Source organism: Somniosus microcephalus, chromosome 8, assembly GCF_052327205.1.
Source record: "Somniosus microcephalus isolate GS21.2 chromosome 8, FLI_Smic_1.0, whole genome shotgun sequence".
NCBI classification, from domain to species: domain Eukaryota; kingdom Metazoa; phylum Chordata; class Chondrichthyes; order Squaliformes; family Somniosidae; genus Somniosus; species Somniosus microcephalus.
In genome coordinates, this window is record NC_140994.1 from 189953941 (window position 1) to 189967185 (window position 13245).

Consider the following 13245-nt stretch of genomic DNA (forward strand, 5'->3'; position numbering starts at 1 on the left):
CTGGTATATCAGTACCTGAGTATCCTGTCACTTTCACTTTGATTCCATGTATCTTTGGTCTGGGTCTAATTTTCTTAAAATCAGTCTCTGATATCACATTAACTTGTGCTCCAGTATCCAATTTAAATGGAATGTGTATGTCATTCACTTTTAGTGTCAACATCCAGTCTCTTTTTTCTTTTCTGTTTTCAGACACAACATCTACATTGAACTCCTCTATGTCGCTTTCATCTACTGCATGGACCTTGCTTTGTTGCGCTTGGTTCTTGCAGCAACGGGCATAATGGTTGTTTTTGTTGCAACTATTGCATTTTTTACCATATGCAGGACACTCTTTTGGTGGATGCTGTGTACCCCATCGACTACATGACTTTCGATTGTCCCTTTCATTTTCGTTCGCTGGCCACGCCTCTTTTTTCACATTGGCGCTCTTTTTGTTAAACGGTTTGTGTCCGTTCTTAGTAGCTGCAACGTGGATGCAGTGAGTGTCACTGAACAGCTCCTTTGCTTGCAACTTCACAGTCTCTGTAGCCCTACACAGTGCTATGGCTTTTCCCAGGTCTAGATCTTGCTCTCTTAGCAGTCTTTCCCTTAGACCATTATCTGAAATACCACACACCAGTCTGTCTTTTATCAGCGAGTCTGTCAGTCCCCCAAATTCACACGATTTGCTTCTGTTTCTCAGTTCAGTCACATACTGATCAATAGTCTCACCCGTTTTCTGCACACATGTGAAAAATCTGTGCCTCTCAAACGTCACGTTACATTTAGGTATGCAGTAGGCCTCAAACTGTTCCATTATTTTATCTAGCTTCATTTTGTCTCCAACAGCGAATGTGAAATTATTATACACCTCCAGCGCTTCATCACCCACGACATGTAAAAACAGTGACGATTCCTTTTTATTACTTTTATCGTCAGCTCCGATTGCTGATAAATACAATTCCACACGTTGTTTGAATCTCCTCCAGTTTTCAGCCACATTACCTGTCAACTGAAGCGTCGCCGGTGGGTGTAAACCTTCCATTTTTTCACTTCGTTAGCTATTCTCTAATGGTAAGCAATGATGTTCTCTTTTGGCTTGCTAATCTGTGGAGAGCTGATTTAACTTCAGATGTTTTCTCTTCATCTCTTTCAGCCACTTCTGACACCATGTATTGATTTCTTTGTGGGTTCAATGATGAGACATTTATGAAAGAGAATGAGTTTTAATCTAAAGTCTGTTCAACTCTTTTATACAGCTTTTACAGGAGACACGATGCTGTGATGCATCTAGAACGAAACCGAAACTAAACTAACTGCCTTGCTTCTCTCGGTCACATGCCCTCTGCTGGTCAGGCACAAGCAATCAATACATGCAATCATGCTATTAAGGCATCATAATCGAACAGGCAAATACCATCTCTATTTGCTGATATAATTACAGTGGTGAGCTGCCTTCTTGAACTGCTGCAGTCCGTGTGGTGAAAGTACTCCTGTTGGGGCAGGAGTTCCAGAATTTTGACCCAGTGACGATGAAGGAATGGCGATATATTTCCAAGTCAGGATGTTGTGTAACTTGGAGGGGAATTTGCAGGTGATGGTATCCCCATGCGCCTGCTGCCCTTGTCCTTCTAGTTGGTAGGGGTCACGAATTTGGGAGGTGCTGTCGAAGAAACCTTGCCGAGTTGCTGCAGTGCACCTTGTAGATGGTGCACACTGCAGCCACGGTACGCCGGTGATGGAGGGAGTGAATGTTTAAGGTGGTGGATGAGGTGCCAATCAAGCAGGCTGCTTTGTTGGAGCTGCACTCATCCAAGTAAGTGGAGAGTATTCCATCACACTCCTGACTTGTGCCTTGTAGGTGGTGGCTTTGGGGAGTCAGGAGATGTGACATTTGCTGTAGAATACCCAGCCTCTGACCTCCTCTTGCGGCCACATTATTTATGTCTCTATGGTTAATTATGCGTACACTCAAAATTCAGGCATCTATATTAATTCCCTCTCCCCTCACCATTTTATTAACCCTCTCCTGAAGACTATTGTTATTAAATATCAGCTTTGGCTCAGTTCTTTTACCTGAGTCAGAAAATCATGGGGTTTATGCCCCACTTCATATAATCTAGGCTGTTTTATCAATGCTGCATTGAGGGAGTGCTGCATTGCTGAATGTGCTGACTTTCAGATGACTCATTAAAACATTCAGTTAGACATAGATGATCCTAATAGCACTATTGGGAGAAGAGCAAGGTAGTTCTTCCAGTGTCCTGGTCAACATTTATCCTTAAGCCAACACCACCAAAAACTGATCATTTATCTCATTGCTGTTTGCAAGAGCTTGCTGTGGGCAAATTGGTTGCTACATTTGCCTACATAACAACAATGGCTACACTTCAAAAGTAATTGACTAATGATGAAGCACTTTGGAACATCCTGGACACATGAAAGCGCTAGATAAATACAAGTTCATTCTTTATTGTGCAATTATAGTAAATGTCGAGTGTACGCATAATTAACCATAGATACAGACACACATGTCCATACAGAAAGCAGTCCTGTATAGGGACCGTTCCTAATTGCTACACAATCCTCGAATATCATTTAAGCTTCAAATCTAATTAACAAAACTGGCTGATGAAAAATTCCTGTGGTTGGACTGCTGGATATAGTTGAGTGAAACAAAAAATTAACTAATCCCCAGAAACTGTGGATGAGCCCTCTTCTAGAAACCATCAAGCCCAAGAGATAATTCCTCTTGGAGGAAAGATTTCCTCTGTGTGCTATTTGCAATGGAATCGTAAACCTATGAATAAAGAATGTGTTTATAATTGCACCAAAGAAATCTTTCTCCTCTTCCTCTACCCTTTTCAATCCTTCCTGTGGTAGTCCTGCTTTGATCTTTTAAAATCTGTTAAAAGTTAACCAGGTTATGTCTGACACGTACATTAATCTTTATACTTCTGAGTCTTGAGTTGGTGAAGAAATGGACTTTGGCTGAAAACAAAGGCTATATTTTTTGTTGCGGGTCTCAACTCCAGTCAGGATGCAGTTGTTTTATGTAGTATTGCTTTTCTTGTACACTGCAAATAATTTCTAACAATTTAGGCTGTTACCAGTACACTGGCATTGTATAGAGCACTGCATTTCAGAATCTACAAGAGGCAATCAGTGTTTTCTTGATGCATTCTTTATGGTTTGTTCACTTTTCAAAGAATGAAGACTAACTGGTAGCAAGGCAGCAAAAGCTTTGGCACTTTTAGGACTTGCTCAACCATGTAGAATATACAGTTATTCAGAGACTGCCGCCTTTTATTAACAAGAAGGGAATCCACCCTTTCAAGATGTAAATCTTTGGTGATGTACAAAAAAAAATTATGCTGCTCACTGTATAACTTCCCAGATCAGTTCTGATGATAGGTCATTGACCTGAAACGTTAATTCTGTTTCTCTCTCTCCACAGATGCTGCCTGACCTGCTGAGTATTTCCAGCATTTTCTGTTTTTATCCCAGATCAGTGCATGATTCATTCATCCTGCAAAAATCTATGTCTACCTAGTGATGTTTAGTTGAATAACTCCTGGTGAATCAAAGATATGCACTGAAACCCCACTCAATAAGGCTGACTAGTTTTGCTAGTCAAGCCCATAAGACTATTGGGAGTGGAGCACACATTTGGAATCCTTAATTAGTGATGGAGTTGCCTCACAATATGACCCCCCAAAAGATTTCTAAGATCTTACTTGCATGTTACATAAATGATGAGGTTTCACCATCATATGTATAGAATGTGCATTGAGAGGATCTGATAATCTTTTCTCGCGTGCGTGTGTGTGTGTGGCAACATGATGTCTGAGACAAAATCACAAAAATGTTGGGGGATGCACAGCTAGTGAGTCAGCATCTGTAGACAGAAAAGACAGGTTCTGTCCAAAATGCCAACCTGTCTTCTGAACTGAAAACAAAGATAAAAATGTATTTATTTATAGGGCTGAAGGATTTGTCACTGCAGATCATTGTCATGGTAGAAAGTGATTATTTGTATCATGGAGGGAGGAATAGATTACTTCTATTTGTAGCAAAATTGGGAATGCTGTATAGAGAATGCATTTATCATAAATCTTCCTCCCTAGAAGTCTTATTGTTTCTATTCATGAAAATAATCACAGAATGTGTTGTCTTGCTGAATGATACAGTGGAGATTGGGGGGTGGATGCCCCACCCTGCCCTCGTACCACCATTCCAATATCAACCTAGATGACAAAGTTATTGGTTCTATTTTTTTAATTTTCAGGACCACATGCTGCAGATAATTAATCAGATCATGCATGAATGCATCCCCAATGAGAGACCAAATCGAGATTTCCACGTCAAGTTTCCAGATGAGGTTTTACAGGAACAACTAGGAATGCAGCTGTGGTTTGCTGCTGAGGTAGGCCTCAAGGAGGGGTGGAGGGCAGTGTGGGTCTTCAGACGATCATACACCCTTGCATAATTCTGGATTGCACATTTGCAACTATTCCTGGTCAACCTGGCTTCCTGAGCTATAACTTGCTAACAGACAATTTGTGGGTGTCAGCTGTCGCTTATCATAATGATTACCTGCCAGTTAAATCGGCCAGTCATATTTAGGAGAAATGGCAGGTTTGATTGCTGTGCTTATCTAAACTAACTGAAGCTCTTTGGAACCTGTACTAAGCTCAGATCAATGGCTAAGCACAAGTGTATATAATCAGGGTGTGGCTAGCAGTCTTTTATTTTAGCTGATGGCAATCCTATCTGAGAAGCATTGAATAAGAAAACATTGAATAAGAAAAAAACAATCTCTTTGGTTCTTCAAGCTAACTTCTACAAACAGACCATACATGACTTGCACTGTCATGGACTCTTTCCAATTTGGTTAATCTTATGTAGGAAACCAAAAACAAAGTTGGTACTTCCAAGAAGATAAAGTTAAGTGAAATTTCTCACTACCTCAAGGCAATCAAAAAAGCTCCAGGAAATCTATCTAACATAAGAACGTAAGAAGCAGGAGTAGGCCATTTGGCCCCTCGAGCCTGCTCCGCCATTCAATAAGATCATGGCTGATCCGATCTTGGCCTCAACTCCACTTTCCTGCCAGCTCCCCATAACCCTTTATTCCCCTGTTTTTCAAAAATCTGTATCTCCGCCTTGAATATATTCAATGACTCAGCCTCCACAGCTCTCAGGAGTAGAGAATTCCAAAGATTCACAACCCTCCTGAGAGAAGAAATTCCTCCTCATCTCCGTTTTAAATGGGCGGCCCCTTATTCTGAAATTATGCCCCCTAATTCTAGATTCCCACGAGGGGAAACATCCTCCCTGCATCTACCCTGTCAAGCCCCCTCAGAATCTTATATGTTTCAATAAGATCACCTCTCATTCTTCTAAATTCCAATGAGTATAGGCCCAACCTGCTCAACCTTTCCTCATAAGACAACCCCTTCAATTCAGGAATCAACCTAGTGAACCTGCTCTGAGCTGCCTCCAATGCAAGTATATCCTTCCTTTAAATAAGGAGACCAAAACTCTACACAGTACTCCAGGTGTGGTCTCACCAACACCCTGTACAGTTGTAGCAAGACTTCCCTACTTTTATACTCCATCCCCCTTGCAATAAAGGCCAATATTCCATTTGCCCTCCTAATTACTTGCTGTACCTGCATGCTAACTTTTTGTGTTTCGTGTACGAGGACACCCAGATCCCTCTGTACCACAGCATTCTGTAGTCTCCTCTCCATTTAAATAATATTTTGCTTTTTTATTCTTCCTACCAAAGTGGATAACCTCACATTTTCCATCTGCCAAATTTTTGCCCACTCACTTAACCTATCTATATCCCTTTGCAGACTCTTTGTGTCCTCCTCACAACTTGCGGTCCCACCTATGTGTATTGTCAGCAAATTTGGCTACAGTACACTCGGTTCCTTCATCCAAGTTATTAATATAGATTGTAAAGAGTTGAGGCCCCAGCACTGATCCCTGTGGCACCCCACTAGTTACAGTTTGCCAACCTGAAAATGACCCATTTATTCTGACTCTGTTTTCTGTCAGTTAGCCAATCCTCTATCCATGCCAATATATTACCCCTAACACTGTGAGCTCTTATCTTGTGCAGTAACCTTTTATGCGGCACCTTATCGAATGCCTTCTGGAAATCCAAATACACTACATCTACTGGCTACCCTTTATCCACCCTGCTCATTACATCCTCGAACAACTCTAGTAAATTTGTCAAACACGATTTCCCTTTCATAAAACCAAGTTGACTCTGCTTGATTATATTATGATTTTCTAAATGTCCTGCTATTATTTAATAATGGATTCCAGCATTTCCCCAATGACCGATATTGGGTAGACTGGCCTATAGTTTTCTGCTTTCTGTCTCCCTCCTTTCTTGAATAGGGGAGTTACATTTGCGGTTTTCCAATCCGCTGGGACCTCTTCAGAATCCAGGGAATTTTGGTAGATTACAACCAACACATCCACTATCTCTGCAGGCCCTAGGATGCAGGCCATCAGGTCCAGAGAACTTGTCAGCCTTTAGTCCCATTAGTTTGCCTAGTACTTTTTCTCTTGTGATAGTGATTGTTTTAAGTTCCTCCCTCCCTATAGCCCCTTGATTATCAACTATTATTGGAATGCTTTTAGTGTCTTCTACCGTGAAGACTGATACAAATTATTTGTTCAAAGTCTCTGCCATTTCCCTGTTTCCTATTATTAATTCCCCAGTCTCATCCTCTAAGGGACCAACATTTACTTTAGCTACTCTCTTCCTTTTTATATACCTGTAGAAGCTCTTACTGTCTGTTTTTATATTTTTAGCTAGTTTACTCTCATAATCTATCTTCTCCCTCTTTATTTTTTTAGTCATCCTTTGCTAGTTTCTAAAAATTTCCCAATCCTCTGGCCTACCACTAATCTTTGCAACATTGTATGCCTTTTCCTTCAATTTGATACCATCCTTAACTTCCTTAGTTAGCCATGGATGGTTCATCCTTCTCGTACAGTCTTTCTTTCTCACTGGAATAAACGTTTGCTGAGAGTTATGAAATATCTCCTTAAATATCTTAAATGAACAATGCAATCCACATTAGTTAATCCTGACTGGTTGCATTCCACAATTCAGTATACCATTTATTCTGTGGTATGCTTTAAAGCTTGTCGATAAATGTTAAGACATCTGGCCAAACCAGTTTTAAAGTTTTTCTTTCACTCCCACAAACTCTTTTTTCATTTCCATGTGTATTTCTAGAGTCATAATGTTTGGGATGATCTTCTCCTTGAGGAAGGAAGAGGGCAGGGCATCCTCTCATCCTTAATTTAATTTGTACACTATTCAATGCACACGTGACCAGGAGATACAAATAATGGATGAAGTGGGACCTCTGTTTATCCTGTGTCTCTGCATCCTGGAAGTTAAGACTGCATCATAATATTCCCGCTGTATCTTTGCGTGAAGTAATATTTCGTATGATCCAGCAGCAGTCACAAAACTGTTTATTTAAAAATCCCATTATTGCAATATACAGCTAAATTTCTTTCATGAAACATAGAAACATAGAAGATAGGAGCAGGAGTAGGCCATTCGGCCCCTCGAGCCTGCGCCGCCATTCAATGAGATCATGACTGATCATCCAAACTCAGTACCCTGTCCCTGCCTTCTCCCCATATCCCTTGATCCCTTTAGCCTTAAGAAATATATCTAACTCCTTCTTGAATATATTTAATGAATTGGCCTCAACTGCCTTCTGTGGTAGAGAATTCCACAGGTTCACCACTCTCTGGGTGAAGAAATTCCTCCTCATCTCTCCTAAATGGCTTACCCCTTATCTTTAGACTGTGACCCCTGGTTCTGGACTCCCCTGCCATCGGGAACATCCTTCCTGCATCCAGTCTGTCCAGTCCTGTTAGAATTTTATAAGTTTCAATGAGATCCCCTCTCATTCTTCTAAACTCCAGCGAGTATAAGCCCAATCGACCTAATCTCTCCTCATACGTCATTCCTGCCATCCCAGGTATCAGTCTGGTGAATCTTCGCTGCAAGCCATCCATGGCAAGAACATACTTCCTCAGATAAGGCGACCAAAACTGCACACAATACTCCAGATGTGGTCTCACCAAGGCCCTGTACAACTGCAGCAAGACATCCTTGTTCCTGTACTCAAACCCTCTCGGTACGAAGGCCAACATACCATTTGCCTTCTTAACCGCCTGCTGCACCTGCATGCTTGCCTTCAGCGACTGGTGCACAAGGACACCCAGGTCTCGTTGCACTTCCCCTTCTCCCAATCTATTGCCGTTCAGATAATAATCTGCCTTCCTGTTTTTGACACCAAAGTGGATAACCTCGCATTTATCCACATTATCATGCATCTGCCCAATCACCCAACCTGTCCAAATCATACTGAAGTTTCTCTGCACCCTCCTCACAGCACACACGCCCACCCAGCTTTGTGTCATCTGCAAACTTGAAGATATTACATCTAGTTCTCTTGTCTAGATCATTAATATATATTGTGAATAGCTGGGGTCCTAGGACCGATCCCTGCAGTACCCCACTAGTCACTGCCTGCCACTCGGGGCGGGGGGGGGGAGAAAGACCCGTTTATTCCAACTCTTTGCTTCCTGTCTGCCAACCAGTTCTCTATCCAAGTCAGTACCTTGCCCCCAATCCCATGTGCCTTAACTTTACATGCTAATCTCTTAGGCGGGGACCTTATCGAAAGCCTTCTGAAAGTCCAAATACACCACATCCACTGGTTCTCCCTTGTGTATTCTAACAGTTACATCCTCAAAAAATTCCAGTAGATTAGTTGAGCTCGATTTACCTTTTGTAAATCCATGTTGACTTTGTCTGATCCTGTCACTGTTTTCCAAGTGCTCTGCTATTACATCTTTTATAATGGCCTCTAGCGTTTTCCCCACTACCGATGTCAGGCTTACCGGTCTATAATTCCCCATTTTCTCTCTACCACCTTTTTTGAATAGTGGGGTAACATTAGCTACCCTCCAATCCATGGGAACTGTGATATCTGCTCCATTAAATATTTTTCATAGTTCAAAGTAACTTTCAATTATGAGAAAAACCACATTGAGAGGGAAAGCATCTCAATACTTAAGTGGAACATTTCATAATCTGCATTAATTTGGTTATGATTTAATTACAAACATAAACAGAACAAAAATGAGCCATCAGATGCAGTCAGTATTTCATAATTTCCCTTCAGGTATCCACTGTGCAGATTATAATCGCTACCTAAAGCTGTGTTTTGTGTTCTTGATTTTATTAATGGATATGTGGGGTGGGGTGGGGTGGAGGGGAAGGCAGTTGTATTTGTGAGTGAGAGCAACAAGGGATTAACCTGCCTTGTTTATCTTTAGTGTTTAGTAGCTGGTTCCCTCATCGAAGTGCATGAATCCGAAATGCTTCTGTTGCGTCCTCTGGCAGAAGATCTCCTACGCAGTCTGGAGGAGATGCGGTACCTTCTCCGGGAACAGTGTCTCTCTGATTACAGCGTCTATACAGATGACCTCAAAGGAGCTCTTGTGCGGTTTGACCGGCTCTTTGCTGAGTTTGAGTTAAGGTAAGGAGGTAATAAAAAAAAACACATACACTCAGAGCCACAGAGTTTCAACTTCTGTATGGAAATTAAGCTAAGACAGAGGATCTGATCTTTTCTTTGACCAAATGGTACAGTAACAACAACAACTTGTATTTATGTAGCGCCTTTAACGTAGTAAAACATCCCAAGGTGCTTCACAGGCGTATTATAAGACACAAAATTTGACACCGAACACATAAGGAGAAATTAGGGCAGGTGACCAAAAGCTTGGCCAAAGAGGTAGGTTTTAAGGAGCGTCTTAAAGGAGGAAAGAGAAGTGGAGAGGTTTAGGCAGGGAATTCCAGAGCTTAGGGTCTAGGCAACAGAAGGCATGGCCACCAATGGTTGAGCAATTATAATCAGGGATGCTCAAGAGGCCAGAATTGGAGGAGTGCAGATATCTTTTGCCGGGGGGTGGGGGGGAGGGGTGAGATTGGGGGAGATTAGAGATGGGGAAGGGCGAGGCTGTGAAGGGATTTGAAAACAACGATGAGAATTTTGAAATCGAGGCGTTGCTTAATCGGGAGCCCTAACAGCTTTAGCTTGTATATCTGTCTGCATTCTCAAGTCTAGTGGGATGCTGGCGGTGGCTTTGTGCTAACAATTCTACTTCTTCCACAACTCAGAATGGCAATAGCTATTACCCATGCTACTTGGCAGAATTGAAGCCACTCCATAATCTTTATAGAGCAGCTTCACTTGTATTCCAGTGTATGTGACCTTTGTCGAGACCAGAAAGGGTTCAAAAGTGTGATCCAAATTAAACACTGCATCATTACATATATAATGGAAGAAAAGACAGAGGTAGAGTTTCCGCTTTGTGCACAATCGGCGAAATTGCGCCTGTTTTGAAAAGAGTTTTATTTCTCGCGTTTCCATTCAAACTCATTTGCATATCGCCGAATGCTAAATCTGCCATGAACCAGTGCAATTGGGCAGTGATTTGAAATGTAATTTTTAAAAAAATATTTGCTTAAAAAAAAATTCCTTGATCTATTTAAGGGTGGTAACTAAATGCAGTTTGATTAATACAGCTGAAAAAGTGTTTATCATACAAAAATCAGCAATTTTAAATCGGTGTCAATTCACCATCTGTGAGTAACCTGATTTTAAATAACTGAAAATGACTTTCTTTAAGAAAAATATACTGAACCATATCCTGGTTATATTGGGGTACAGTAGTCAGTTTCTTGGTAAATGAAACAAGAATTATATTCAAAAGCTTTTAAAACATTCCTATTAGAGTCCTTGCACCCAAAAGATCCAGTTTAATTTTTAGAGCCTCCTCCAAAACCTGCAAACGAGCACAATTAGTGGAAACTCCCAATGGTCATTATTCATCCTGGGGGTGTGGCCAGTATTGTCAGCTTCTAGCATGATGTTTTTAAACTAACACAAAAGATCGCGGAAACTCGAGTTGCGCTGAATGTAATTTGTGCTGAAAATTCCACCATCTTTTGTGCTGGTTATGCCGATTTCTGGCGAATTGTGCCGAAAAAACCAGCGCAACCGAGTGGAAACGCCAGTCCATAATGGGTAGGCTTTTCTAAGTATGTGGAACGGGAGGGTTAAATCTGAGACACGTCAGTCTTTGTGGATGGCTGACTGCACTCTTTTGTGATTCCACCCAACAACCAATCTTCCACCCAACAACCAACCATCCAAGAACTGTATCTCTGGCTTTGTACAACATGTGAAATACAGTCCCATTACATTCCTTTTTAAAATAATTTTTGCACTCCTTAAACTGAGAACATCACTGACATACAGCAGGTGAAAAATTTTGGTTACGGCAAAAGAAAAATTGTTTGAATTTGAGAAATATGACCTCCAAAGTAAATTTTGCTTTTTTTCTTACTTTCTGCTTTCCTACATGTGACATCACTGGTATTATAAAGACCCTAGAAGCAGCAGTTGAAACTATCAGTTTATGAATCACAATATTAATGAAAAAGCATAAAAGTATTGGGCAAACTTCATTTTATTTTGGGAGAGAGAAAAGCTGCATTGTACATGTTACAGTGGCGTAACACACAAGTGAAGGTGATGTGTTTTATTGTTGTTTAGGTTGCATCATACACTTGACAAACCTGTTTCAATATTTGCAACCAAACACCTTTTCTTAAAGTTTTAGCAAAAGAAAATGATATCTTGTAATATCAGCTTATATATTAAACAGCCTGCCATATAAAGTTGCAGCTTGTCCTGAAATGTAACCCTTTATTTCAGTTACGTTTCTGCGGTGGTTCCCATCAAATCTCCTGAGGAGCTCTTCAATCAGCAGCAGATTATTGTACTCTTCTGTGAAACTATAGATAGGTTAGTACCTCCATTGAATTTTCATGTTATTTTGCACAAATATTCCCCCATCCCTAAGCTCCCACAATTGTCTGTTGTTGTTGTGCTTAGTCCAGATTGTCCTGCTGAATGTCTAGATGATGCTGTTTTCCATCGCTGTGCTTACTCTGACCCATGAGAGTGGGACAGTCTGGGATCTGTGAACGCTGTCACCAGCAGATAGTAAATTCCTTTCTGTGGAGTGGAACTAATGCAGGAGTCATACTGAAGGGTTGGGCTCAAACTGACCATTTTGCTGTCCCTGGGTCAGTGTTGAGGTTTAGTGAGGAAGTGCTGCACTGTCGGAGGTGCCATCTTTCACGTTAAACCGAGGTCCATCTGCCACCTCCAGTAGACTCAAAAGGTTTCATGGCACTATTTAAAGAACAGCAGGAAGGCGAACTGGCCAACTGATATCCTTCAATCAGTATCACCGAAAATTGTTTCTCAGATGGTTTATCTCATTGTTTGTGGAGCCATGCTGTGTGCAAAATGGGCTGCCATGTTTACCTACATAACCGTGACTACAGTTCAAAAAAAATGTTCTTCATTGGCTGTGAATCACTTTGGGACAGCCCAAGGTAAAGTTATTTCATTTATCAGTTTTATTTTAAGTTGTTTTGACATATTGTCTGGACATTGAAAGTGATGAGTCTACCATTACTCTTGGGTACCTTTACAAATCTCCATGTGCTAAATCTATTCCATTTATTGTAAATCTATGTTGGAATAATGTGTACAATACTTAACGCTCAACAGTGTTATTGTCCATTGCTTGCCCAATTGCATAGCTGATCTGGACCTCTCTAATTTGTTAACTCCATGTTCTGCCTCCCCGTCTTAGATTTGTATGGACATTTGGTATGCTTATAATACATCTCTGTATACAAGTCATTTATATAGACAAGAAATAAACTGGATCATCCAGACACTGACCCAGGGGGCTCTACTCAATAACTCCCTGATATTCAACTTGTCCCAGGAATACTCTGTATGCTTTTTTTTTTTAACCAACTTCTTATCCAGCTGCATGATGCATCTTGTATTCCTATGGTTTTTAGTTTAATTAGTCTTTAATTTGTAACATTGTCAAAAGCTTTCTGAAGTCCAGATAAACTTATCATAGGGAGTTCTACTATATACTGTACTTGTAATGTCATCAAAAAGTTGAGGAAGTTTGCTAGGCAAGATTTTCCCCATGTAAATTCATGCTAGCCGATTCTTACTAATTTGCTGCCGTGCAGGTGGTACTCCTAGCTTATTCCTAAATGGTTTCCATTATTTTACCTGTTATTAATGTTAAGCT

At 40.9% G+C, this 13245-nt stretch overlaps 1 protein-coding gene across 1 annotated transcript in view; it reads left to right on the forward strand.

Annotated features, from left to right (window-relative positions):
* The window catches only part of LOC147113972 (lateral signaling target protein 2 homolog), a 58198-nt gene that overhangs the window by 24033 nt on the left and 20920 nt on the right, over positions 1-13245 (forward strand). The window contains exons 3-5 of the mRNA XM_085995433.1: positions 4271-4408; positions 9382-9584; positions 11832-11921. Coding sequence (XP_085851559.1) covers positions 4271-4408; positions 9382-9584; positions 11832-11921 — 431 coding nt within the window. The remainder of the gene's footprint in view (positions 1-4270; positions 4409-9381; positions 9585-11831; positions 11922-13245) is intronic.